At 39.1% G+C, this 24069-nt stretch overlaps 1 protein-coding gene across 1 annotated transcript in view; it reads left to right on the top strand.

The window, feature by feature from the left end:
* Stam (signal transducing adaptor molecule) overlaps positions 1-24069 on the top strand; it is a 65815-nt gene that overhangs the window by 877 nt on the left and 40869 nt on the right. The window contains exon 2 of the mRNA XM_021185179.3: positions 18149-18233. Coding sequence (XP_021040838.1) covers positions 18149-18233 — 85 coding nt within the window. The remainder of the gene's footprint in view (positions 1-18148; positions 18234-24069) is intronic.

Here is a 24069-nt window from a genome sequence, read left to right as displayed (position 1 = left end):
TAGGATGGGGTCTGAAATGCTAAATTTTTGTTGTCTGAATCATTGGTATTAGGTACCAAGCATACCAGTTTAGCAGGTTAACTATATTTTTTCTGACCTGATTTGAATTTCTTGAAAGAATTTTGGGATGTTTTTGAATGCATTACATTGAACTACACTGGCACCATAGTGTGGAATGAAAGCGAACCAATACCATCCAGTCCCACAGGCTGAATTTAAGCATAACTGTAGTAAAAGAATGTAAGGATAACTTGTGAGAGTTACTTTATGAATTTTGTTTATTAGAGGTGAATTTTAAATTTTGCCAACTGGAGAAAATTTACTATTACTGCCGCTTCCTGCCTGGTTCATAGTGATTCAGTTGAATGTCCTGAATCTGAGATGTGGATGGAACTTTAGAAATCATCAATAGTACTAAATAAGTAATGAATTGGGAAATTGTGTTTAATAAGTGCTTAGCACCAGTACTTACTGAACACAGTGTTCATTGACAAGACATGCAACCATGAAGAAGCTCTTTGGCTGTTTTACAATTTGTTACATCAGTCTTTAGGACAAATGCTTATAATAAAACAATATTTGCTGCCTCTGTTCCTAGCACCTATAGTGATCCTATATAATCTTGCTCTCTGCTAATCAGTCACACTTATATTCTCCTGGCTTGTTCCTTTTTGAGGTATTGGAAGTGGAACCCAGGGCCTAATATGTATTCTTTCTGGTTTTTTTGAACTCACATTTGCAGTGGATTCAGATGGATTTCTTGATGTTAAACCTGTTCTTGCTACCTACACAGCCCAGTCCAAACACAGGCCCCTTCTTGCCTTTCTACGTTTGTTTCTGTTATTTTATGTGTCTTTGCACACATGTCCTCATGCTTTAAGGTCAGCTTAGAGTCTGACTTGTACCTGAATTATTTGCTGATTCCTGCAACCTGGGGTTTATAAGTAGCAGTGATACTGACAGTTTGGAATAGATAAAGTCCTTAAGGGGGTGATGCTCTATCCATGAAGGCTGTGAACTTTGTATCTGCTCTTCACTCAGGGGATGCCAGTAACATCTCACAGCCAGTCATGACTTTAAAAGACATGATTTAATGTCTCGGGGGCTCTTTAAATACAGTGATTTTTTTTCACCTTCCCCATCTTCTATAAATTTCAGCATTTTTGTCTTTATTAAATTAAACATTACATATCAATGTGTTCTTTATTTTGCTCCTTGTTTGATGTCTGCTGCATAGTTGGCTTTGAATAAGTGCTTGTTGAGTTGAAACTATGTTAAGCCTGTTAGACATGTTTTTTTAAAATTCACTCTGAATTATAAAGATACTTTGTGCTATCAGGTCCCTACAGATTTGTGTTTACCAATCCCAACAGTCAGTTCCTCATCCAGTTTTTTATTGATGTCTTAAATTTTTCTTCTGTACTTTATCCATAGATTTGTAGGTCACCAGCCCTTTTCTGGTTTTTTGCTTAGCTTTTTAGTGTCCCCTCCCCCACGTTTTTTCAGTGTCTAAATGCTGAGCATTAATTACAGCTCTTCTCCATTAAGACTTTCTTCTCTTAGAGTCTTATGAGACTTAGTGCTTAGTAGATTTTGGAGTGATTTGCTTAAATTCAGGTTTCAGGCTTGCTGCTTATCAGCAATATGGCTTTAAGCTAGTTGTTTATTCTCTACCTTTGTTTCTTTGTCTTTAAATATGGAGTATAAGAATTATAATGTTCCCTCGAAAATATATTTGCAAAAGCAAAAAACAAACAAAAAATATACAGTGTTTTTTAGCGTACAGGGTTGGTAAGAGAATTGAGTCAATATTTAAAAAGCACTTAGAAGAACATTTTCTATACTTGTGAAGTAAGATTTAAAACAGCTAGTCTCTTAGCTTTAAACACTTTGCTTATTCCTGTTAATCACAAATGTAAATAGTCTCAGTCAGTATTGGAGATTTAGGCACCCATCTACTGAATATTTCCACTGGATTTTGATAGGAGTCTAGAAACAAGCATGCCAAAAATCATTTATTCCCCTCCCACTTCTCATTCTGTCATCTTAGCCCTCCTCAGGATTGAGTCATTAATCTTTCCTGCTAGTCAGTTCTGATATCTAAGAGTCATGTTCGTTCGTTCGTTCTTTCTTTCTTTCTTTCTTTCTTTCTTTCTTTCTTTCTTTCTAATTTTATTTTATTTTTAATTTATTTTTTACACTCCACATTCCATTCCCCACCCCCACCACCCACCCTTCTTCTGCTCCACATCCCACACCTCCTCCCCACCCTACCCCATCTCCATGTGGGGACCCCCACCCCACCTGACCTCTAAACTCCCTGGGGCTTCCAGCCTCTTGAGGGTTAGGTGCATCCATCATCTCTGCATGAACACAGATCCAGAAGTCCTCTATTGTATGTGTATTGGGGGCCTCATATCAGCTGCTGTATACTGTCTGTTTGGTGGTCCAGTGTTTGGGCAGTGAGCTTTTTGAGTTCTGTGAACTGTATCTTGGGTATTCTGTACTTTTTTCCCCCCTAATATCCACTTATTAGTGAGTACATACCATGCATGGGTCTGAGTTACCTCACTCAGGATATTTTCTAGTTCATCCATTTGCCTGCAAAACTCAGGATGTCCTAATTCTTAATAGCTGAGTAGTATTCCATTATGTAAATGAACCACATTTTCTGGGTCCATTCTTCTGTTGCAGAACATCTAGGTTGTTTCCGGCTTCTGGCTATCACAGAGACTGTGGCGGGGGCTTTGTGAAAGGATTTTTCATTACTCTTTGCCCCTCTAATAAGGTTTCACTTATAAAAGCCATTAATCTTTAAAAACATATTGGATAAAGTCATCTACCTTTTCAAAAATCTCTGGTAATTTTCTGTATGTAATATCTAAAGATATATATGGTTGTGAACTTTGGGTTCGCTATCATGTGAAGCATCTTGGATTTGAACTTTCCAAGCATTTCTGCCTCTGTAGCTCTATAGGCCATTTTCTTTGCTTATGTTAATGTTCCCTTAGGCATTTTAAGGTCTTGATGTCCATCACATCATTTGGGCACTCTGTTCAAATTTCACTTTCTAAGAGAGGCTTTCTTAGTTAACTGTCTCTATAGTGGCTATTCCTGGTTGTCAACTTGACTATACCTGGTATGAACTACAATCCAGAATTGGAAGACTTTCCAGTGATCCTAATCTGGAGGCTAGGAGATACAAGTTTCTGACCTGGATGGAGATCTCGAGGCATAGTGGCTATGAATTCCAGAAGACTAAGACAGGGAGATCTCTGTTCAAGGTCATCTGGGATTTAAGGTGTGATGGAACACATACTAATCTGGGTTACACCTTCTGCTGGAGACTTACATAAAGGATATTGGAAGAAGGATTTACTCTCTCTCTTCTTCACCTGCTGCTTTTTGGGACTAAGCAACTGAAAGATCCTTAGATTTCCATTTACAGCTGCTGCGTCATTGGTGGGAGTTGGACTACAGACTGTAAGTCATCAACAAATTCCCTTACTATATAGAAACTATCGATAAGTTCTGTGACTCTAGAGAACCCTGACTAATACAGTCTCTTAAAGCAAATCATCAGTTGTTTTCTACTCACTTACTCATTTTCTTCTTAGTATTCAGTACTGACATCAAGTTCATCAATTGATGGTCCTGTGTGGCATAAACTTCATAAAGAATATTTCAGTCTTGTCTCTGGTACCTTAGGGGCAATTCCTAAGACATATTAAACCCCATAATTTATCTAGTAATGACTTACTGACAGTTTTCTAGATTGTCAGTTTGGTGTTCGGTTACCACTTAAAAATCAGTCTATTAGAAACTTGAATTTACCTTTCCATGATGTTCTTTTCATTAATCGATTATTTTATATCAATGTTCCATTTATCTTGACTTTTGGTTTTTGAGACAGGGTTTCACTGTTTAACCCTGGCTGTCCCGGAACTCAACTCTGTATACTAGGCTGGCCTTGAACTCATAGAATTCCACCTGCCTCTGTCTTTCAAGTACTAGTATTAAAGGCTTGTTCCATTACCTGGCAAAACATGAGGTTTAGTATGTGTCATTCATCTTGACTTTTGGTTTTTGAGACAAGGTTTCACTGTGTAGCCTTGGCTGTACTAGAACTAGCTCTATAGACCAGGCTGGTCTTGAACTCAGAGATCTGTCTACTTCTGCCTTTTTTTTTTTTTTTTTTTTTTTTACAGAATTTTATTACTGTGAAGAGGTAACATAACAAAATGGAACTTATTGAGAAAAGAATTAATTTGAATTTAATTTCTTTTTTTAAAAAATATTTTTATTAGGTATTTTCCTCATTTACATGCTATCCCAAAAGTCCCCCATACCCTCCCCCCCACTCCCCTACCCACCCACTCCCACTTTTTGGCTCGGTGTTCCCCTGTACTGGGGCATATAAAGTTTGCAAGTTCAATGGGCCTCTCTTTCCAGTGATGGCCAACTAGGCCATCTTTTGATACATATGCAGCTAGAGTCAAGAGCTCTGGGGTACTGGTTAGTTCATAATGTTGTTCCACCTATATACTTCTGCCTTCTTAACTTTTAAAAAGTATGGATCTACCCCCTTCCCTTCAGTGCTAGAGATCTAACTTGGCCTGGTCTTGTTTTCTTGAGATGGGGGTCTCACTGTGTATCCAAAGTTAGCCTAGAACTAGAGATGTTCCTGCCTTTGCCTCCGGAGTGGTGCCTTTGTCTGCTAAATGGCAGTTGTACAAAAACAAGCCTAGTGCCAATAAGAAATGTCTTTTAATCATTCTTTTGTCTTTGATAAGTGCTGCTTTTAATATTTAAAACAAATAGTAAGTTATCAGCCAGATGTGGTGTCCTGTACCTTTAATCCCAGCTCTCCCAGGCAGAGGCAGAGAGGCAGAGGGTCCTCTACTGGTTGGAGGACAGCCTGGTCTACCTAGTAAGTTCCAGGTCAGCCAAAGGTATAGCAAGACTTTGCGTAAAACCAAACAAACTAATTAATTAATTTTAAACTTTTAAAATGTATTCCTGGTCAAACTGTTTGACCAGTCTATGTCATGAAATGAATACTGTTAATCTACTATATGTACTTTTTACTTATTTTGCTTAGTCCAGTAAGCATCATAAACCCCAGTCAGATTAGTTTTTTCTGTAAAGCATTGGTTCTCAACCTTCTTAATGCTACAACCCTTTAATAAAGTTTCTTATATTGTACTGACCCCCCACAACCATAAAGTTATTTTCAATGCTACTTCATAACTGTAGTCTTGCTAGTTATGAGTCATAATATATTTTTTGGAGATAGCGGTTTGCCAGGAGTTCAAGACCCACAGGTTGAGAACCACTATCCTGAGCTCAGGATTTTGGTCTTCAGTTGCCCCTATAGCAGTTACTATTAGTGAGTAGGATCATTTTGTATTACACAAGATCAAACCTCTTTGAATTCATTTTCAAGTGTTGTAAGTAGTTATAAAAATATGTCAGGTTGGTATCAACATTATTTGTCAAAACACTTGATATTCTAATTTTTTACTGGTATAGAATATGTCCCATACACCTCAACTTCAGCCTCTTCAAACCTATATTGAAACTTTTTTTTTATTAGTTAACATTTTTTCCCTTTGTTCTTGTTTGACTAGACATCAGTTATTTGTTATATAGGCCTGTGTGACATCTTAATTTCCATGGTTGTAATTGTCTACATCCCTGACAACAAATATGTACTGTTGACTGTGTGATAGACAAAACGACTGTGTCCCTTCAGGATACTAGTATAGTGTGTATGCTTTATCTTAATTGCTTTGAATCCATCCTTCTATTTCTGCAACTGTAAATTGCAATGCCTCAACTCAATTGTAAATGGCAAAGGTTTTTACCATTGTAAATACCTTTTACATTAGTATACAAGCTTCTAATTGTTTTCTTCTTTCTCTAGTGATATTTGGTTGTGTTTTAAGAATGTAAATGTATTTCTTTTTTTTTTTAATTAGGTATTTTCATTTACACTTCCAATGCTATCCCAAAAGTCCCCATACCCTCCCCCACCCCAATCCCATAACCCCCCCCCCTCACTCCCACTTCTTGGCCTTGGCATTCCCCTGTACTGAGGCATATAAAGTTTGCATGACCAATGGGCCTCTCTTTCCAGTGATGGCCGACTAGGCCATCTTCTGATACATATGCAGCTAGAGACACGAGCTCAGGGGGTACTGGTTAGTTCATATTGTTGTTCCACCTATAGGGTTGCAGATCCCTTTAGCTCCTTGGGTACATTCTCTAGCTCCTCTATTGAGGACCCTGTGATCCATCCAATAGCTAACTGTGAGCATCCACTTCTGTGTTTGCTAGGCCCCGGCTAAGCCTCACAAGAGACATCTATATCAGGGTCCTTTCAGCAAAATCTTGCTAGTTTATGCAATGGTGTCAGCGTTTGGAGGCTGCTTTATGGGATGGATCCCCGGGTATGGCAGTCTCTAGATGGTCCATCCTTTCGTCTCAGCTCCAAACTTTGTCTCTGTAACTACTTCCATGGGTGGTTTGTTCCCAATTCTAAGAAGGGGCAAAGTGTCTACACTTTGATCTTCATTCTTCTGGAATTTCATGTGTTTTACAAATTGTATCTTGTATCTTGAGTATTCTAAGCTTCTGGGCAAATATCCACTTATCAGTGAGTACATATCATGTGAGTTCTTTTGTGATTGAGTTACCTCACTCAGGATGATGCCCTCCAGGTCCATCCATTTGCCTAGGAATTTCATAAATTCATTCTTTTGAATAGCTGAGTAGTACTCCATTGTGTAAATGTACCACATTTTCTGTATCCATACCTCTGTTGAGGGGCATCTGGGTTCTTTCCAGCTTCTGGCTATTATAAATAAGGCTGCTATGAACAACGTGGAGCATGTGTCCTTATTACAAGTTGGAACATCTTCTGGGTATATGCCCAGGAGAGGTATTGCTGGATCCTCTGGTAGTATTATGTCCAATTTTCTGAGGAACTGCCAGACTGATTTCCAGAGTGGTTGTACAAGCTTGCAATCCCACCAACAATGGAGGAGTGTTCCTCTTTCTCCACATCCTTGCCAGCATCTGCTGACACCTGAATTTTTGATCTTAGCCATTCTGACTGGTGTGAGGTGGAATCTCAGGGTTGCTTTGATTTGCATTTCCCTGATGATTAAGGATGCTGAATGTTTTTACAGGTGCTTCTCAGCCATTTGGTATTTCTCAGGTGAGAATTCTTTGTTTAGTGCTAAGCCCCATTTTTTAATGGGGTTATTTGGTTTTCTGGAGTCCACCTTCTTGAGTTCTTTATATATATTGGATATTAGTCCTCTATCTGATTTAGGATAGGTAAAGATCCTTTCCCAATCTGTTGGTGGTCTTTTTGTCTTATTGACGGTGTCTTTTGCCTTGCAGAAGCTTTGCAACTTTATGAGGTCCCATTTACCGAGTCTCGATTTTACCGCACAAGCCATTGCTGTTCTATTCAGGAATTTTTCCCCTGTACCCATATCTTCAAGGGTTTTCCCTACTTTCTCCTCTATAAGTTTCAGTGTCTCTGGTTTTATGGGGAGTTCCTTAATCCACTTAGATTTGACCTTAGTACAAGGAGATAGGAATGGATCAATTCGAATTCTTCTACATGATAACCACAAGTTGTGCCAGCACCATTAGTGAAAAATGCTGTCTTTTTTTCCACTGGATGGTTTTAGCTCCCTTGTTCATCTCTGGGTCTTCAATTCTGTACCATTGGTCTACTTGTCTGTCGCTATACCAGTACCATGCAGTTTTTATCACAATTGCTCTGTAGTACAGCTTTAGGTCAGGCATGGAGATTCCACCAGAGGTTCTTTTATCATTGAAAAGAGTTTTTGCTATCCTAGGTTTTTTTGTTATTCCAGATGAATTTGCAAATTGCCCTGTCTAATTTGTTGAAGAATTGAGTTGGAATTCTGATGGGGATTGCATTGAATCTGTAAATTGCTTTTGGCAAGATAGCCATTTTTACCATATTGATCCTGCCAATCCATGAGCATGGGAGACTTTTCCATCTTCTGAGATCTTCTTTAATTTCTTTTTTCAGAGACTTGAAGTTCTTATCATACAGATCTTTCACTTCCTTACTTAGAGTCACGCCAAGGTATTTTATATTATTTGTGACTATTGTGAAGGGTGTTTTTTCCCTAATTTCTTTCTCAGCCTGTTTATCCTTTTTGTAGAGAAAGGCCATTGACTTGTTTGAATTAATTTTATATCCAGCTACTTCACTAAAGCTGTTTATCAGGTGTGATGGTTTGTATATCTTTGGACCAGGGAGCGGCACCATCTGAAGGTGTGGCCTTGTTGGAATAGGTGTGACCTGGTTGGAATGGGTGTGTCACTGTGGGTGTGGGTATAAGATCCTCACCCTAGTTGCCTGGAAGTCAGTCTTCCACTAGCAGCCTTTGGATGAAGACATAGAACTCTCAGCTCCTCCTGCGCCATGCCTGCCTGGATACTGCCATGCTCCCACCTTGATGATAATGGACTGAACCTCTGAACCTGTAAGCCAGCCCCAATTAAATGTTGTTGTTTTTTATAAGACTTGCCTTGGTCATAGTGTCTGTTCACAGCAGTAAAACCCTAACTAATACAGAAGTTGGTACTGGGAGTGGGGTATTGCTGTGATAGGCCTGACCATGCTTTTATTTGAAAGAATGTGGATTTTGGGACTTTGGATTTGGAAAGCAGTGGAATGCTTTAAATGGGGCTTAATGGGTCATCCTAGTAGGAATATGGAAGATTTTGTTGCTGGGAGTAATTTGAACTGTGTTGACCTGGCCCAAGAGATTTCAAAGGAGAAGAATTTCAGAATGTGGCATAAAGACTGGTTTTGTGGTATTTTGGTGAAGAATGTGGCTACTTTTTGCCCTTGTCTGAAAAGTTTGCCTGAGGCTAAGGTGAAGAGACTTGGATTAATTGCATTGGCAAAAGAAGTTTCAAAGAAGCCCAGCAGAGACTTTGTTCTCTGGTTAAGTCTTATGAAGAAAAGTTTGAACAAGCATAGCAAGCTTAGAAAGGAAAAATATAAAATATATGGTTTGAGTATTAAAGGAGTACCAGGAAGTGAAATGGAGCAAAATCTTGTGTTTTAGGAGATAAAGATTAAGGGAGTGGGACCTTGGGGCAAGATCCTACCCAGCTAAATTAGATCCAGGCATGGTGGTACACACCTTTAATCCCATGAGACAAGCATGCTGATCTCTACATTCAAGGTCAATCTACAGAGCAAGAACCAGGATAGCCAAGCTTAGGTAGTGAAGGATTTAGAAAACATAAAGCTAGTGATAATGTAATAATACAAGGGGATCATGTTCTAGTTCCTGTAAGCAGCAGAACTCGGCAGCTTCAGCCATGTGCCTCTGGCTCTAGAGTTAAGAATGGAAGGAACTACTGGGAAAATTGATGCTGGTTAGCTGGAGCTAAGGAATTAGCGGTGATTAAGAAGAGACCAGCATCGTTGAGGTGAAATCTTCTGGAAATTGTTTTCTGGGAGCACAAAGAAGCTGTGTTCCAGAGATACCCAAGGTTGTACCTCATGCTGCAGCTGGACTTGGTAATGTGTGAGAATCACTCAGGTGGTACTGCTTGTGAAGGAATGAAGGGATCATGGAGAGAAGCTGAGGCTTAGCACTGTGAGAGGCTAGGGAAGCCCATTGGAGAAGGTAAAGCCTCAGCTGTAGTTGATGGCCCAGGATTGAAGGGGTCATGCAAAGGATTTGAGGCTTGGCACCCTGAAGAGAGCCTATGAGAGGCTATTGGTGAAGCCTAGTTGGAGTGGAACACCCCAGTGTATTGGAGATGTCAGTACCATGGGATGATCACCAAGAACAGCAGCCATAATGGAGTGGATCAACCTGAGCATAGAGTGCTATAGAGGACAGAGATGGAGAAGTGATGCCAGTCCTTAGGAGGAGTCCAAAAGATCAAGTGGAATCCCAGACACTGAAAGAAGAAGCTGTAACATTGAAATTGCCTTGGAGACTCAAAGATGTTAAAGATGCCAGAGCCATGGGATACATGCTGAGGAAAGCTGCTAACAGGGAGTGGAACCAGCCCAGGAGGAAGCAGTTTGTTGCAGTCAAAAAACATGAAAAAGGAATGGAGATCTGAAGACCACTTTGACATCAGCCATGGAGATGCAGAGTTTGGAGTTTGCCCAGCTGGTTTCCTGCCTTGCTTTGGGGATTACAGTTAATTAAGTTGAATGAATCTCAGAAGAGACCTTGAATTTTGGGCTTTTAACATTGTTGCAACTGCTATAGACTATGAGGACTTTGAAAGTTACACTAAATGCATTTTGTATTATGCTATGTTTAAGTATGGCCCCCATAGACTCATGTTTTTGAACACGTCTGTGGGGACCAGGGAGTGGAATGTGATGGTTTGTATATCTTTGGACCAGGGAGCGGCACCATCTGAAGGTGTGGCCTTGTTGGAATAGGTGTGACCTGGTTGGAATGGGTGTGTCACTGTGGGTGTGGGTATAAGATCCTCACCCTAGTTGCCTGGAAGTCAGTCTTCCACTAGCAGCCTTTGGATGAAGACATAGAACTCTCAGCTCCTCCTGCGCCATGCCTGCCTGGATACTGCCATGCTCCCACCTTGATGATAATGGACTGAACCTCTGAACCTGTAAGCCAGCCCCAATTAAATGTTGTTGTTTTTTATAAGACTTGCCTTGGTCATAGTGTCTGTTCACAGCAGTAAAACCCTAACTAATACATCAGGTTTAGGAGTTCTCTGGTGGAATTTTTAGGGTCACTTATATATACTATCATATCATCTGCAAAAAGTGATATTTTGACTTCTTCCTTTCCAATTTGTATCTCCTTGATCTCCTTTTGTTGTCGAATTGCTCTGGCTAGGACTTCAAGTCCTATGTTGAATAGGTTTGGAGAAAGTGCGCAGCCTTGTCTAGTCCCTGATTTTAGTGGGATTGCTTCCAGCTTCTCATCATTTACTTTGATGTTGGCTACTGGTTTGCTGTAGATTGCTTTTATCATGTTTAGGTATGGGCCTTGAATTCCTGATCTTTTCAAGACTTTTATCATGAATGGGTGTTGGATTTTGTCGAATGCTTTCTCTGCATCTAAGGAGATGATCATGTGGATTTTGTCTTTGAGTTTGTTTATATAGTGGATTACGTTGATGGATTTCTGTATATTGAACCATCCCTGCATCCCTGGAATGAAACCTACTTGGTCAGGATGGATGATTGTTTTGATGTGTTCTTGGATTCTGTTAGCGAGAATCCCTTTGAGTATTTTTGCATTGATATTCATAAGGGAAATTGGTCTGAAGTTCTCTATCTTTGTTGGGTCTTTCTGTTTTTTAGGTATCAGAGTAATTGTGGCTTCAGAGAATGAATTGGGTAGAATCCTGCTAATTCTGCTTCTATTTTGTGGAATAGTTTGTGAAGAACTGGAACTAGATCTTCTTTGAAGGTCTGATAGAACTTTGCACTAAACCCATCTGGTCCTGGGCTTTTTTTGGTTGGGAGACTATCAATGACTGCTTTTATTTCTTTAGGGGATATAGGACTGTTTAGATCATTATCCTGATCCTGATTTAACTTTGGTACCTGGTATCTGTCTAGAAATTTGTCCATTTCATCCAGATTTTTCAGTTTTGTTGAATATAGCCTTTTGTAGAAGGATCTGATGGTGTTTTGGATTTCTTCAGGATCTGTTGTTATGTCTCCCTTTTCATTTCTGATTTTGTTAATTAGGATGCTGTTCCTGTGCCCTTTAGTGAGTCTGGCTAAGGGTTTATCTATCTTGTTGATTTTCTCAAAGAACCAGCTCCTGGTTTGGTTGATTCTTTGAATATTTTTTCTTGTTTCCACTTGGTTGATTTCGCCCCTGAGATTGATTATTCCCTGGAGTCTACTCCTCTTGGGTGAATTTGCTTGCTTTTGTTCTAGAGCTTTTAGGTGTGTTGTCAAGCTGCTAGTGTGTGCGTTCTAAAGTTTCATTTTGGAGGCAATCAGAGCTATGAGTTTTCCTCTTAGAAATGCTTTCATTGTGTCCCATAAATTTGTGTATGTTGTGGCTTCATTTTCATTAAACTCAAAATAGTCTTTAATTTCTTTCTTTATTCCTTCCTTGATCAAGGTATCATTGAGAAGAGTGTTGTTCAGTTTCCATGTGAATGTTGGCTTTCTATTATTTATGCTGTTATTGAAGATCAGCCTTAGTCCATGGTGATCTGATAGGGTGCATGGGACAATTTCAATATTTTTGTATCTGTTGAGGCCTGTGTTGTGACCAATTATATGGTCAGTTTTGGAGAAGGTACCATGAGGTATATCCTGAGAAGAAGGTGTATCCTTTTGTTTTAGGATAAAATGTTCTGTAGATATCTGTTAAATCCATTTGTTTCATAACTTCTGTTAGTTTCACTGTGTCCCTGTTTAGTTTCTGTTTCCAGGATTTGTCCATTGATGAAAGTGGTGTGTTGAAGTCTCCCACTATTATTGTTTGAGGTGCAGTGTGTGCTTTGAGCTTTATTAAAGTTTCTTTAATGAATGTGGCTGCCCTTGCATTTGGAATATAGATATTCAGAATTGAGAGTTCCTCTTGGAAGATTTTACCTTTGATGAGTATGAAGTGTCCCCCGTTGCCTTTTTTGATAACTTTGGGTTGGAAGTTGATTTTATTAGATATTAGAATGGCTACTCCAGCTTGTTTCTTCAGACCATTTGCTTAGAAAATTCTTTTCCAGCCTTTCATTCTGAGTTAGTGTCTGTCTTTTTCCCTGAGATGGGTTTCCTGTAAGCAGCAAAATGTTGGGTCCTGTTTGTGTAGCCAGTCTATTATTCCATGTCTTTTTATTGGGGAATTGAGTCCATTGATATTAAGAGATATCAAGGAAAAGTAATTGTTGCTTCCTATTATTTTTGTTGTTAGAGTTGGTATCCTCTTCTTTTGGCTGTCTTCTTTTAGGTTTGTTGAAGGATTACTTTCTTGCTTTTTCTAAGGCATGGTTTTCGTCCTTGTATTGGTTTTTTTTCTGTTATTATCCTTTGAAGGGCTGGGTTCGTGGAAAGATAATGTGTGAATTTGGTTTTGTCGTGGAATACTTTTGTTTTTCCATCTATGGTAATTGAAAGTTTGGCTGGGTATAGTAGCCTGGGCTGTCATTTGTGTTCTCTTAGTGTCTGTATAACATCTGTCCAGGATCGTCTGGCTTTCATAGTCTCTGGTGAAAAGTCTGGTGTAATTCTGATAGGCCTGCCTTTATATGTTACTTGACGTTTTTCCCTTACAGCTTTTAATATTCTATCTTTATTTAGTGCATTTGTTGTTCTGATTATTATGTGTCGGGAGGAATTTCTTTTCTGGTCCAGTCTATTTGGAGTTTTGTAGGCTTCTTGTATGTTCATGTGTTGTGTCTGGCCAGTAGATCACAACCTGGGTTCTAGCCTGGAAAGGCATTTTGGAAACCTGGAAGAGAAGAGGGGCTGGGCTGTGCGAGATAAGGAAGGAACCAAGACAAAGGTCTCTGCTCAAGGTTCAATTTTTACTATTTAGGCACTCCGTTATGAAGGAAGGGGAGGGGCCCAATTCCCGCCAAAAATCTTGGGGTCCAGTAGCAGGGTGATCACGTGATGGCTTCAGAACAGCAAAGTGGCAGGTTCCAGCAGTGGGTGTGGCAGAACGATTGAGCGGAAGCTCCATCCAGGTGTAACAGTGTAACCATTAAGGCTGGGGGAGGGGAGGCTACATCTCCTCCCTGTTGTTAATAAAAAGAAAAAGAAAAAAGAAAAGGCTGGCCTGAGGCAAAAACTTTATCTATGCTCAATAGTTTTGTCTGAATATTTAGGTTGAAAGAAAAAAACCTGCCTCCGTGGGATTCCCTAACTTTTCTTATGGTAAACCCTGTCCTTTCTATCTTAGTAAACAACTAACAGAAAAGCCCTGAGCAGTAGGCTCTGACTTTATAATGCTAATTAGTGCTGAATAGGTAACTTCCTAGTTGAATTTTAAGTAGGGCGTTGGAACCCTGGCTAAGCTTGACTGAACAATTTTGAAATACACTATATTAAGAATAACACTGAGTTGATATTCCTCTACATTTTGGATGACAGGTGGGAAACAGGGAGAAGGGGGTAACGACCGGCTCCTTAGTACAAGGCCAATTGGCTTTTTTAGGGTGGGAGGCAGTGAAGGGCTTGCTCTTCCAACAGTATGGTCTCCAATCTCTCTCCCCCCTATTAATTAAGTTTAAAAAGGCCACGCTTAACTGAGGTGATCAAATGATTTTCTCATCCATAGATGAGTGGGCTTTTAACCTTGGCTTGGGTACACAACATTCATGGGCATCTCTTTCTTTAGGTTTGGGAAGTTTTCTTCTATAATTTGGCTAAAGATATTTGCTGGCCCTTTAAGTTGAAAATCTTCATTCTCATCTACTCCTATTATCCGTAGGTTTGGTCTTCTCATTGTGTCCTGGATTTCCAGGATGTTTTGAGTTAGGATCTTTTTCCATTTTGCATTTTGCATTTTATTTGATTGTTGTGCTGATGTTCTCTGTGGAATCTTCTGCACCTGAGATTCTCTCTTCCATCTCTGTATTCTGTTGCTGATGCTCACATCTATGATTCCTAATTTCTTTCCTAGAGCTTCTATCTCCAGAGTTGTCTCCATTTGAGTTTTCTTTATTGTTTCTATTTCCATTTTTATATCCTGGATGGTTTTGTTCAATTCTATCACCTGTTTGGATGTGTTTTCCTGTTCTTCTTTAAGGACTTCTACCTGTTTGGTTGATTTTTCCAGTTTTTCTTTAAGGACTTGTAACTCTTTAGCAGTGTTCTCCTGTATTTCTTTAAGTGAGTTATTAAAGTCCTTCTTGATGTCCTCTACCATCATCACGAGATATGCTTTTAAATCCGGGTCTAGCTTTTCGGGTGTGTTGGGGTGCCCAGGACTGGCTGAGGTGGGAGTGCTGGGTTCTTATGATTGTGAGTGGTCTTGGTTTCTGTTAGTAAGATTCTTATGTTTGTCTTTCGTCATCTGGCAATCTCTGGAGTTAGTTGTTATAGTTGTCTCTAGTTAGAGCTTGTTCCACTCGTGATTCTGTTAGCCTCTATCAGCAGACCTGAGAGACTTGCTCTCTCCTTAGTTTCAGTGGTCAGAGCACTCTCTGCAGGCAAGCTCTCCTCTTGCAGGGAAGTAGCACAGATATCTGGAGTTTGGACCTGCCTCCTGGCAGAAGATGAAGGCCCGAAACAGGGCCTGTTCCAGAAACTGTTAGCTTCTGTAGTCCACACTCTCACCTGGGCAGTCTAGTCTCGGAGGGATCCAGAACCAAGTTGGCTCCCGCAGGTGCTCCGGCAAAGCCCTCTCCGGCAGGGTCGACCCCTCTCCTCTGGCAGGGAAGGTGCCCGGATGTCTCAAGCCGAAACAGGGTCTGCCTCCGAAGCTGTGTGGCTTCTGCCTGTCCCAGAAGCTGTTAGCTTCTGTAGTCCACACACTCACCTGTGAGACTAGTCCCGGAAGGATCCGGGAACCTAAGATGCCATACATTCATGGAAATGTCATTTTAGGAAATATAAAGTCATAACAAACAATATATAGTTGATCTAAAGTAGGTCTATTAGTTCTAGTAAGCATGAACCTTTTAAATAGGTGCCATTTTGATTAATTTAGATGTATTCACATAGGCTTTTTTTTTTTTTAAGAGCCTGCTTGGGTACTATTCCAAGATAAATTAATTATTAAAATGTACTATTAAAGTAACAACTGCTTTCCAAAGATGAAGTAAATGTTAGACTGAGATACCTGTATAGGCTGACTCAGATATTTTTGGGATTCAAAGCAGCTGAGGACTGTTCCTACAGGCCTTTAGATACTGAAACTCCTTTCTCTGTGATAACTCCAGCTGTGTCAAGTTGACACAAAATTAGCCAGTACACCCAGGTATGTCTAGGTTTGTGTTAAGTTGACAAAAGGAAGGAGGGTGGATGGGTGAGAGGGAGGGAGGGAGAGAGAGAATAAAAGAAAAGAAACCCACCAACCAGAATCTATGGCATAATCCTTAGCAAACATGCCTAAGACTATGAACAATTTTCTGCTGTTAAATTTGTCAACACCTCCTTTACCTGTGGAACAGGGAATGTTCTTGAATTAGCTCAGCACTGAGGAAGAGAAGGAAGCCAGGAGTTTTATTGTTAACCTAATTAAGACCAAGTACTAAAAATAAGAATCTTAGTATTATTGGCTGATGTGTGTGAGGCTAAAGAATTAAATCTGTTGGTGAAGATCAGGATGGTATTACATAACTTTACCACAGGATCTAGTCAGGGCTAGTTACTCAGTGCATCGATGTAGATTTGGCCTTTGAACATAACTTCTGTTTAACCTATTTCTCCTCTCTTTTCTTCCTCCCACTTGTGTTTTCCTTACTCTCATGTTAGAACACTCTCTCAGCTGATAATCCTTGGCTGACTGCCCCTGGTTAATACTTTAAAAAAAAAAAAAAATCAAACACACCCTAAAAATGCTGGTAAGATCTTGACTTTGAACTTTATTTTAGTAAATTTTTCTGGTGGTCAGTTCACTATGAAGTCTCTTCCTTAACCCTTCACATTTTATTTATTTATTTATTTATTTATTTATTTAATGTATATGAGAACACTGTGGATGTCTTCAGACACACCAGAAGAGGGTATCAGATCCCATCATGTGGATCTGTTGTTTCTCTTTGTAGCCTTGGCAGTCCTGGATCTCTAGACCCGGCTGGCTTCAAGCTAAGGAATTTTCCCACCTCAAGGGAGTTTAGTAATTAGTAAAATGTCAATCTTGGACAGGTTGTATTTAGAACTGAAGTTTCTGAACTCTTTCAAAATGGTTTTATTTCTCTGTGAGTGTGTTCGTGCATGTGTTTAAATATACTCACCGTGTGTAATTCTTACAGTTAGAGATTACAGAGATGTGGGCCTCCCATGATTTTACCCCTGAAGTTTAAGTACCCTGACTTGGGTACTTGTCCTCACTGAGATTTCCTTGGTGTGTCCTTCAGTTTGTTGTTGGTTCTTATGGAGATAGATGAATGTGCTACATTCTTTCTTTTGCTGTCTTTATAGTTTTGGGATCAGCAATTGGTGGTAAGTTCCCTTTTCTAAAGGATCAATCTAGAAAGAGCTACATTTTCAGTTCACCCAGCTTTTTGTTTGGTGGGATGAAGGGATAGCATCTTTAATACTTCCTTTATTTTTTGTGTCCATCTCTATTATTCTGGTGACTACTAGTCCAGAAAAGCTTTGTTTGATCTTCAGAGAGCAAACTTCTCTTTCTCTTATTAGTAGAGAGATAGCAACTACTCATTCCTCTTTACAGTTTATTTTTTCTTTTGAGAGATGATCTCACCTATGTAGCTCTGCCTGGCCAGGAATTTTCCTGTGTAGACCAGATTGGCCTTGATTGCTGAGATCCACCTAATCTGCCTCCTAAATGTTCAGATTAGAGGTGTGTGTCACTGTAGCTGCCATCCATTCCTTTTCAGTTCTCTTCGTTCTTTTTCATTTCTGGAGCGAAGTTTCTTGTAATGTAATAGTATAAAACAGCCTTGTTCTTAAGGCTTTGTTATTCCTTTCTTATGTATTCTAAATAGGTCACCCTGTATGTCTATATTGCTAGAAAACTTTTGCTGCTAAGAAAGCTTGCTATGTTTATCTTGCCCTTGTTTTTTAAATTCAATCTGCCAGTCTCTGTTAATATCTTTAATAATATATCAAGTTTTTGACTGATTTTTACTGTGCATGTGAATGGGTATACATGTATGTATCAGTGCTTAGTCCATGTTCCTTTCATTGCCAAGTAAGACTAGGAATTTTCTGAAAATAAAAATATTTCTTTATGTAGTCTATTTGCAGATAGGAGGTTTGAATGAAGAAAGATCAGTGGCTTTCAAGTGAAGTAAAGAGCAACTGAAGTGTGAATAGGGAAGATTTAGGATAAACTTAACCTGTCCCTTTGAAAGATTGACATCAAAATTTGATTAAAAATAGTGCTGGCAACTATTTGGGTTTGATGTTGAGATTTAATTATGTTACAGCTTGGTGATTTGAATGTGATAACATTTTATAACAGTATTCTTTTCTAATCTACAGAGAAAGCAACTAGTGAGTTGAATACTGCTGAGGACTGGGGCCTCATCTTGGATATTTGTGATAAGGTTGGCCAATCTCGCACAGGGTGAGTGTTCAGAGATTCAAGAGTTTTGTTCATCCTCCTTATAATTAAGAAAAATTAGCAAAGTAAAGTATGTTACAGTTGTAAATTAGTTTAGTTTAAAAAGAGAATATTTTTACTAGAAAGATTTGAAGAATTGTCCTGTTTAGATTACCCTCTTGTGTGGTTTGAATGTGAAATAACCCTCTTAGGTGCCAATTGGTGGTGCTGTTTGGGGCTGCTGTAGAACCTATTGGAGGAATGGATCACTGGGAATGTCCCTTGAGGGATTATCTCTGGCCCTGTCCTGTCCCCTCTGCTTCCTGAGTTCCTGATACAGTGTAATCAGCTGCCTGGAGTTCCTATCACTGTTTTCCACACCATAAGAACAGTATCCCTTCTTGAACTGTAGCCAGAATAAGTCCTTAGGCTGCTTCTAGTCCAAATCTGTCTCAGTCCTGAGAAAAACAACTACTATGACCACGTGGCCTTGAGGGTGACAGGACTGTTAGAAAGTGGGAGCTTGATTACTCTCTTGTTGCATTGTTTTCTTTTTGAAATCCATTTTTTTTCCACTCACATCAGAGTCACTAATTAACTAAGTTACCAACTTTCATCGCTTTGTTTGAATTTTTTCACATCTTTCAAATAATTAATAATGATAAAAAGATAGCAAAATAGACTCCCAGGCTTTCCAAACAGTTCAGAGTGGACTAACTGACGTGGATATTAATGATTTCTTCAGCTTCTGGTCTAAGAACATTCAGCTAAGAGCAGCCTCATTTGCATGGTTTGACACACAAATGTCTTATTTAGGAATCGTTCAGAAGCACTGTCAGGTTTGTCCTTCATTCTTCCAGTGGTAATCCCTAGCATTACTCATTTCTGCCATGAAGTCTTCACAGTCTCTTTCAGAATGTCCATGTAACAAGATTTCCATAATCCATAAGCCTGGCTAGACAGGAAGTTTATGGCCAGGGCCAGGGCCTTTACTCCAGAGCTTTTAGCCTCTGGTTTGCTGCTTTTATTTGGTTCCACAAGATTCTCTGAAATATGTCCTCTGTTGAATCACTTAAATTTTTTTAAAATTAAAATTTAATTTTAGTCGAGTGTGTCTGTGGGTGTGTACACATGTGTACATGGGTACATGCGTGCCACAACTCACACATGGACTTCAGAAGACAACTTTGAGTAGTCAGTTCTCTCCATGCACCTTTACATGCTCCAGGGATTGAACTCAGTTCCTCAGGCTTGTATGGCAATACTTTTACCCATGGAAACATCTCCTGGGCTCACTACCACTTTGATTTTTTAACTTTGTATTAAGACTGTGTTCTCTGGTCTAGCTCATTAATTTAACTGAAATTTGAGTAACTACTGTGTATCAGTTAGACATTCCTCTCACTTTTCATTTGACCCACTTTATTTGGGACATTCCTCATTGTGATGAATGTTTAGTTTTAATTGTTACCTTGACACATTGTAGACTCACCTGAAAAGAGATGTTCAATGAGGATTGTTTACATTGGTTTGCCTGTGGGCATTCTATGGAGACTGTCTTAACATGGGAAGAGTCAGGCTACTCAGGGTGAGGATGGAGGGTGGGGTGGTCCTGAGCCATTTTAAGGAGAAATTGAGCTGAACAGCTAGCAGACAACCCACTGTGCATGCATTCTCTGTTTACCTTTGATGTCCCTCTTTCTGATAACGGACTGTGACCTGGACTTGTAAACCAAATAAACCTTTTCCCTTCAAGGTGCTTCAGGGTGGGTGGGTATTTCTGCTTGCAGTAGAAATGCAAGTAGAACGCGTGTGTTGTCTGCAGTGGTAAATTAACCTGTTTTCTCTTTTTGTCTAAATCTGTCTCTTTTTGTGTCTAAGTCATTTGCCATACAAAATGTTCACCTCACTCTTGACTTATGTTTATTTCTTTCCTACATGATGTTGATTTCAGTGCAGTTAATTGCTGGGGTTCCAGTGAATGTTGTTGGTTTTAACAGGGTGTACTGGCTATTTTTGTGTCAACTTGACACAGCTGAGGTTATCACATTGAAAGGAGCTTCAGTTGAGGAAATGCCTCCATGAGATCCAACTGTAAGGCATTTTCTCAATTAGTGATCAAGGGGGAAAGGCCCCTTGTGGGTGGGACCATCCCTGGGCTGGTAGTCTTGGGTTCTATAAGAGAGTAGGCTGAGCAAGCCAGGGGAGGCAAGCCAGTAAAGAACATCCCTCCATGGCCTCAGCATCAGCTCCTGCTTTCTGACCTGCTTGAGTTCCAGTCCTGACTTCCTTTGGTGATGAACAGCAGTATGGAAGTGTAAGCCGAATAAACCCTTTCCTCCCCACCTTGCTTCTTGGTCATGATGTTTGTGCAGGAATAGAAACCCTGACTAAGACACAGGGTTAAAACCTATTGATTGGTTTCTTTATTCCTTAAATGTAGAACATTTTATTCTCTCATTTCCCACCCCATTGACATTTCTTGCCAGACTCAGTTTACCCATCAGTTTTCTCAAAGCTTTTTTTTCTTTAAATCCTCTTCATTGACAATATTATAATGGTTCTTTGGGTCCTCAAATTACTGTCAAAAATATCCTATGGCTGAGGATTTAGCTTAGTGGTAGACTGTGGGCTTGACCTATAGGAGTCCCTGCTTTTAACCCCAGCACAATACAAGGAGGAAAAAAAAAACGACCAAAAATCCGTTCTTATTTGTGTATTTTAGTAATTTGTGTAGCGAATCTACGTAGAACATTTGTTTTGTGTTGTTTTTTTGAGACAGTTTCTCTGCATAGCCCTAGCAGTCCTGGATCTCAGTATAGACCAGGGTGACCTTGAACTCACAGAGATCCACCTGCTTCTGCCTCCCAAGTGCTGGGATTAAAGGCACGTGCCATCACCGCCCATCTTAGTTAGTTTGTTGTAGACTAAATGGTTGTTGTTGTTGTTGATGTTGTTTTAAACTGTGTAGAGGAAAGAAACACAGCTTAGTGCTTGGAAGCGTGGACTCCTGAGGGATGCTAGTCAGATTCTGGCTTTGTGGGTGCTTTGACACATTGAGCTTACTGGGATTTCTGTACTTTTCTAGTCTTCCACAAAGGAATAAAACCCCCTCCTTTTCAGTTGTTAGGACATTGGGATTTGTTAGTTAATTTGTAATGTTTTTAACAGTACTTGGTTCTTGGTTAATTGTACATTTTTGATTAAATTCATATTTTGTGTCACTGAGGACTGAGTACCAACCAAGATTGATTTGGTGTATTTAAAAGTATGCCATTATCTAGTATCACGGTTAGAAAGTCTGTCCTTTTTTTTTTTCTTCTTCTTCTTGACTTTGATGGGTTCCTTGTTGTTTTTGTTTTCCTATAGGAACCTTTTATAATAATTTGGTCAAATGCCTAAAATCACAAGCATACATTGCCTTTCACTATTAGAAAATTCCCTATTTTTCTAGTTAAAAGTCAACTTGAAATTTTGTGTGGTGTGTAATTATGTGGAAGTTACTTTTTTGCTTTTTGGTTTTTTTTCAGTATGTTAATATTGTACCAGCCACATTCATTAGACAGTTTTTCTTATATATTTGAAATTTACTCATTTTAGTTAGCAGAGTGCTTTTGTCTGTATTGTGTTTTATTCAGTACCAGTTGGTTTAGGTACATGCTCATTTAGAAAGAAAAACAATCCACATGCTTTTTCAAAGGGTATCGTTAACATTTGAGTTGCTATTTGGAAATTTGAATTGGTTATACTAAATCTAGGAATTTACTTAGGATATCATTGTATCTTGGTGAGGGGTGGCTCTCTTATTCACTTGATCTTGTTCATTTGTATTTTCTAGTTTTCTTTCCCTTCTTTCCTTTCATTCTTTTTTCCTCCCTGAAGAGGTATTGGTCTCTAGTTCTTCTAAACTAGTTGTTCTCAACCTTCCTAGTGCTGCGACCCTTAGTATGGTTGTTACGTTGTGGTGGCCCCCAACTCAAAAATTACTTTCATTTCTATTTCATAACTGTAATTTTGCTGCTGTTATGAATTGTAAATATCTGATAGACAACCCCCAAATAGGTTCAACCCCACAAGTTGAAACCATTGTAAACCATTATTTTCGAAGTATTTATTTGCTTATATACATGAGACATCTTGTTAGAGCCCTTGTTAATGGTTTTGAAATCTAAATATTACTAGAGATACTGTTCCAGTGTTATTGAGGTTTAAAAACCATGTGTGCGTTTCTCTCCCTGGCTGGAGTAAGACTGTTTTGGGAGCCAGAGTTGGTGGCTCCTATGAGTAATCCCAGTATTCAGAAGGCAGAAGCAGAAAGAATGATGGCATTCAAAGCCAGACTACATTACATAGAGAGTTCTGGGTCTGCCTGGGTTGCACAGTGATAAATGAGTGAATTTGTGAATGTATGTGTGTGTTTTGTGTTTATGTGTATACATGTGTTTCTGCTTTGTTACAGTACTGTAATATTCTAATTACAGAAATTGGTAAGCATAAGATCCACTTCCCTAGCCCTAAGCCAATTTTGCTTTTATGGGATAGTTTTCCCATTTAAAAATATATAAATAAATATAATATTTTATCATTGAATTGTTATAAAGAAATTTATGTATGTTAAACCGTTTTAGAGTTTTTGTGTGAGCCAGATACATACCCAAAGGATTAACATTATATGAACAGTTTATAGAATACCAGATCAAGTCTGTAATAGAAAATTATTAAGCTTCTTTTTTCAGTGAAAGTTTTCCTTGAGTATGTGTTTCTCATGTGCAGTGTATACCTGCTCACATGCAGAAGCCCGAGGAGGATGTCCCATGTCCTGCTCCATTGTGGTCATGTCTTATTCTGTTGCCACAGTGTCTTGCATAGCAGGGACTCTTACCTGCTGAGCTGCCTCTCTATTCCATTAAGTTTCTTTTTAGGAAAATAATAAACTGGGATACAGAATGGCCTTCTACTCTTCATCTTCCTCCCTCAGCCTGCCTCAAGTGCTGGGATTGTTAGGTATATACCAGAATACCTGCCTACAAAAGGAAAATTGAAAAATCTTTGCTCCTGTCCCTGTCTCTTATGCCCACCTCATGTAGGTAAAATGCAATTTCCTCTACATTTTTTTCATTGTGTCTTTACACAGATAGGAATGTCTGTTCTTCATGCATATACTGTAGCATAGTGTACACTGTTCTGCAAGTGTACTCTGTGCTTAGTCCCTAATGTAGCCAGTCACTCTTAGAAGTGTGTTTTTTAAGATGTCTATTAGTATTGGACTAATTAGAAACATTTTCAAATTTAATATCAATTTTAACTATAAACATAACATTTGACAAAGTTTATATACTAATGAATAGAAATTAAAAACTTTAAATAACTGTATCAATCTTGAACACTATTTATTTACTTCCACCTATTTGCTTAGGTAGGTTATGTGATTTTTTTTATAAAGATAAATCAAACTATTTGATTATATTAAACTTAAAACTTAATGTTTTGAAAAATACTTCAGAATTCTCGTTACTCACATGATTTTTTTGGCTCCAGCTCCAGTGTATGAGTCATTATTGAAGAATGCTAACTAGGTCATATGATGAGCTGAACAGCCTTTGTTTGTTTAGAAATCAAGTTTCAGAGTAGATTCTTTTGTGTGTTAGCTTTATTAGTTGCTCATTTAATCCATGTGACAGTAGGTATATGTCTTAATTGGGTTTCTATTTCTTCAATGAAACACGGTGAAGTAAAATATCTCTGGGAGGGACATGTTTTTTTTTTTAATACTTCCACATCACATTCGAGTCAGAACTAAGGCAGATGCCATGGAGGAGTGCTGCTTACTGGCTTGTTTTCTATGGCTTACTCAGCCTGC

This window comes from Mus caroli, unplaced genomic scaffold (genome assembly GCF_978045245.1).
Source record: "Mus caroli unplaced genomic scaffold, Mus_caroli_1 scaffold_2, whole genome shotgun sequence".
Classification (NCBI taxonomy): domain Eukaryota; kingdom Metazoa; phylum Chordata; class Mammalia; order Rodentia; family Muridae; genus Mus; species Mus caroli.
This window is presented reverse-complemented; position numbering and strand designations above follow the sequence as displayed.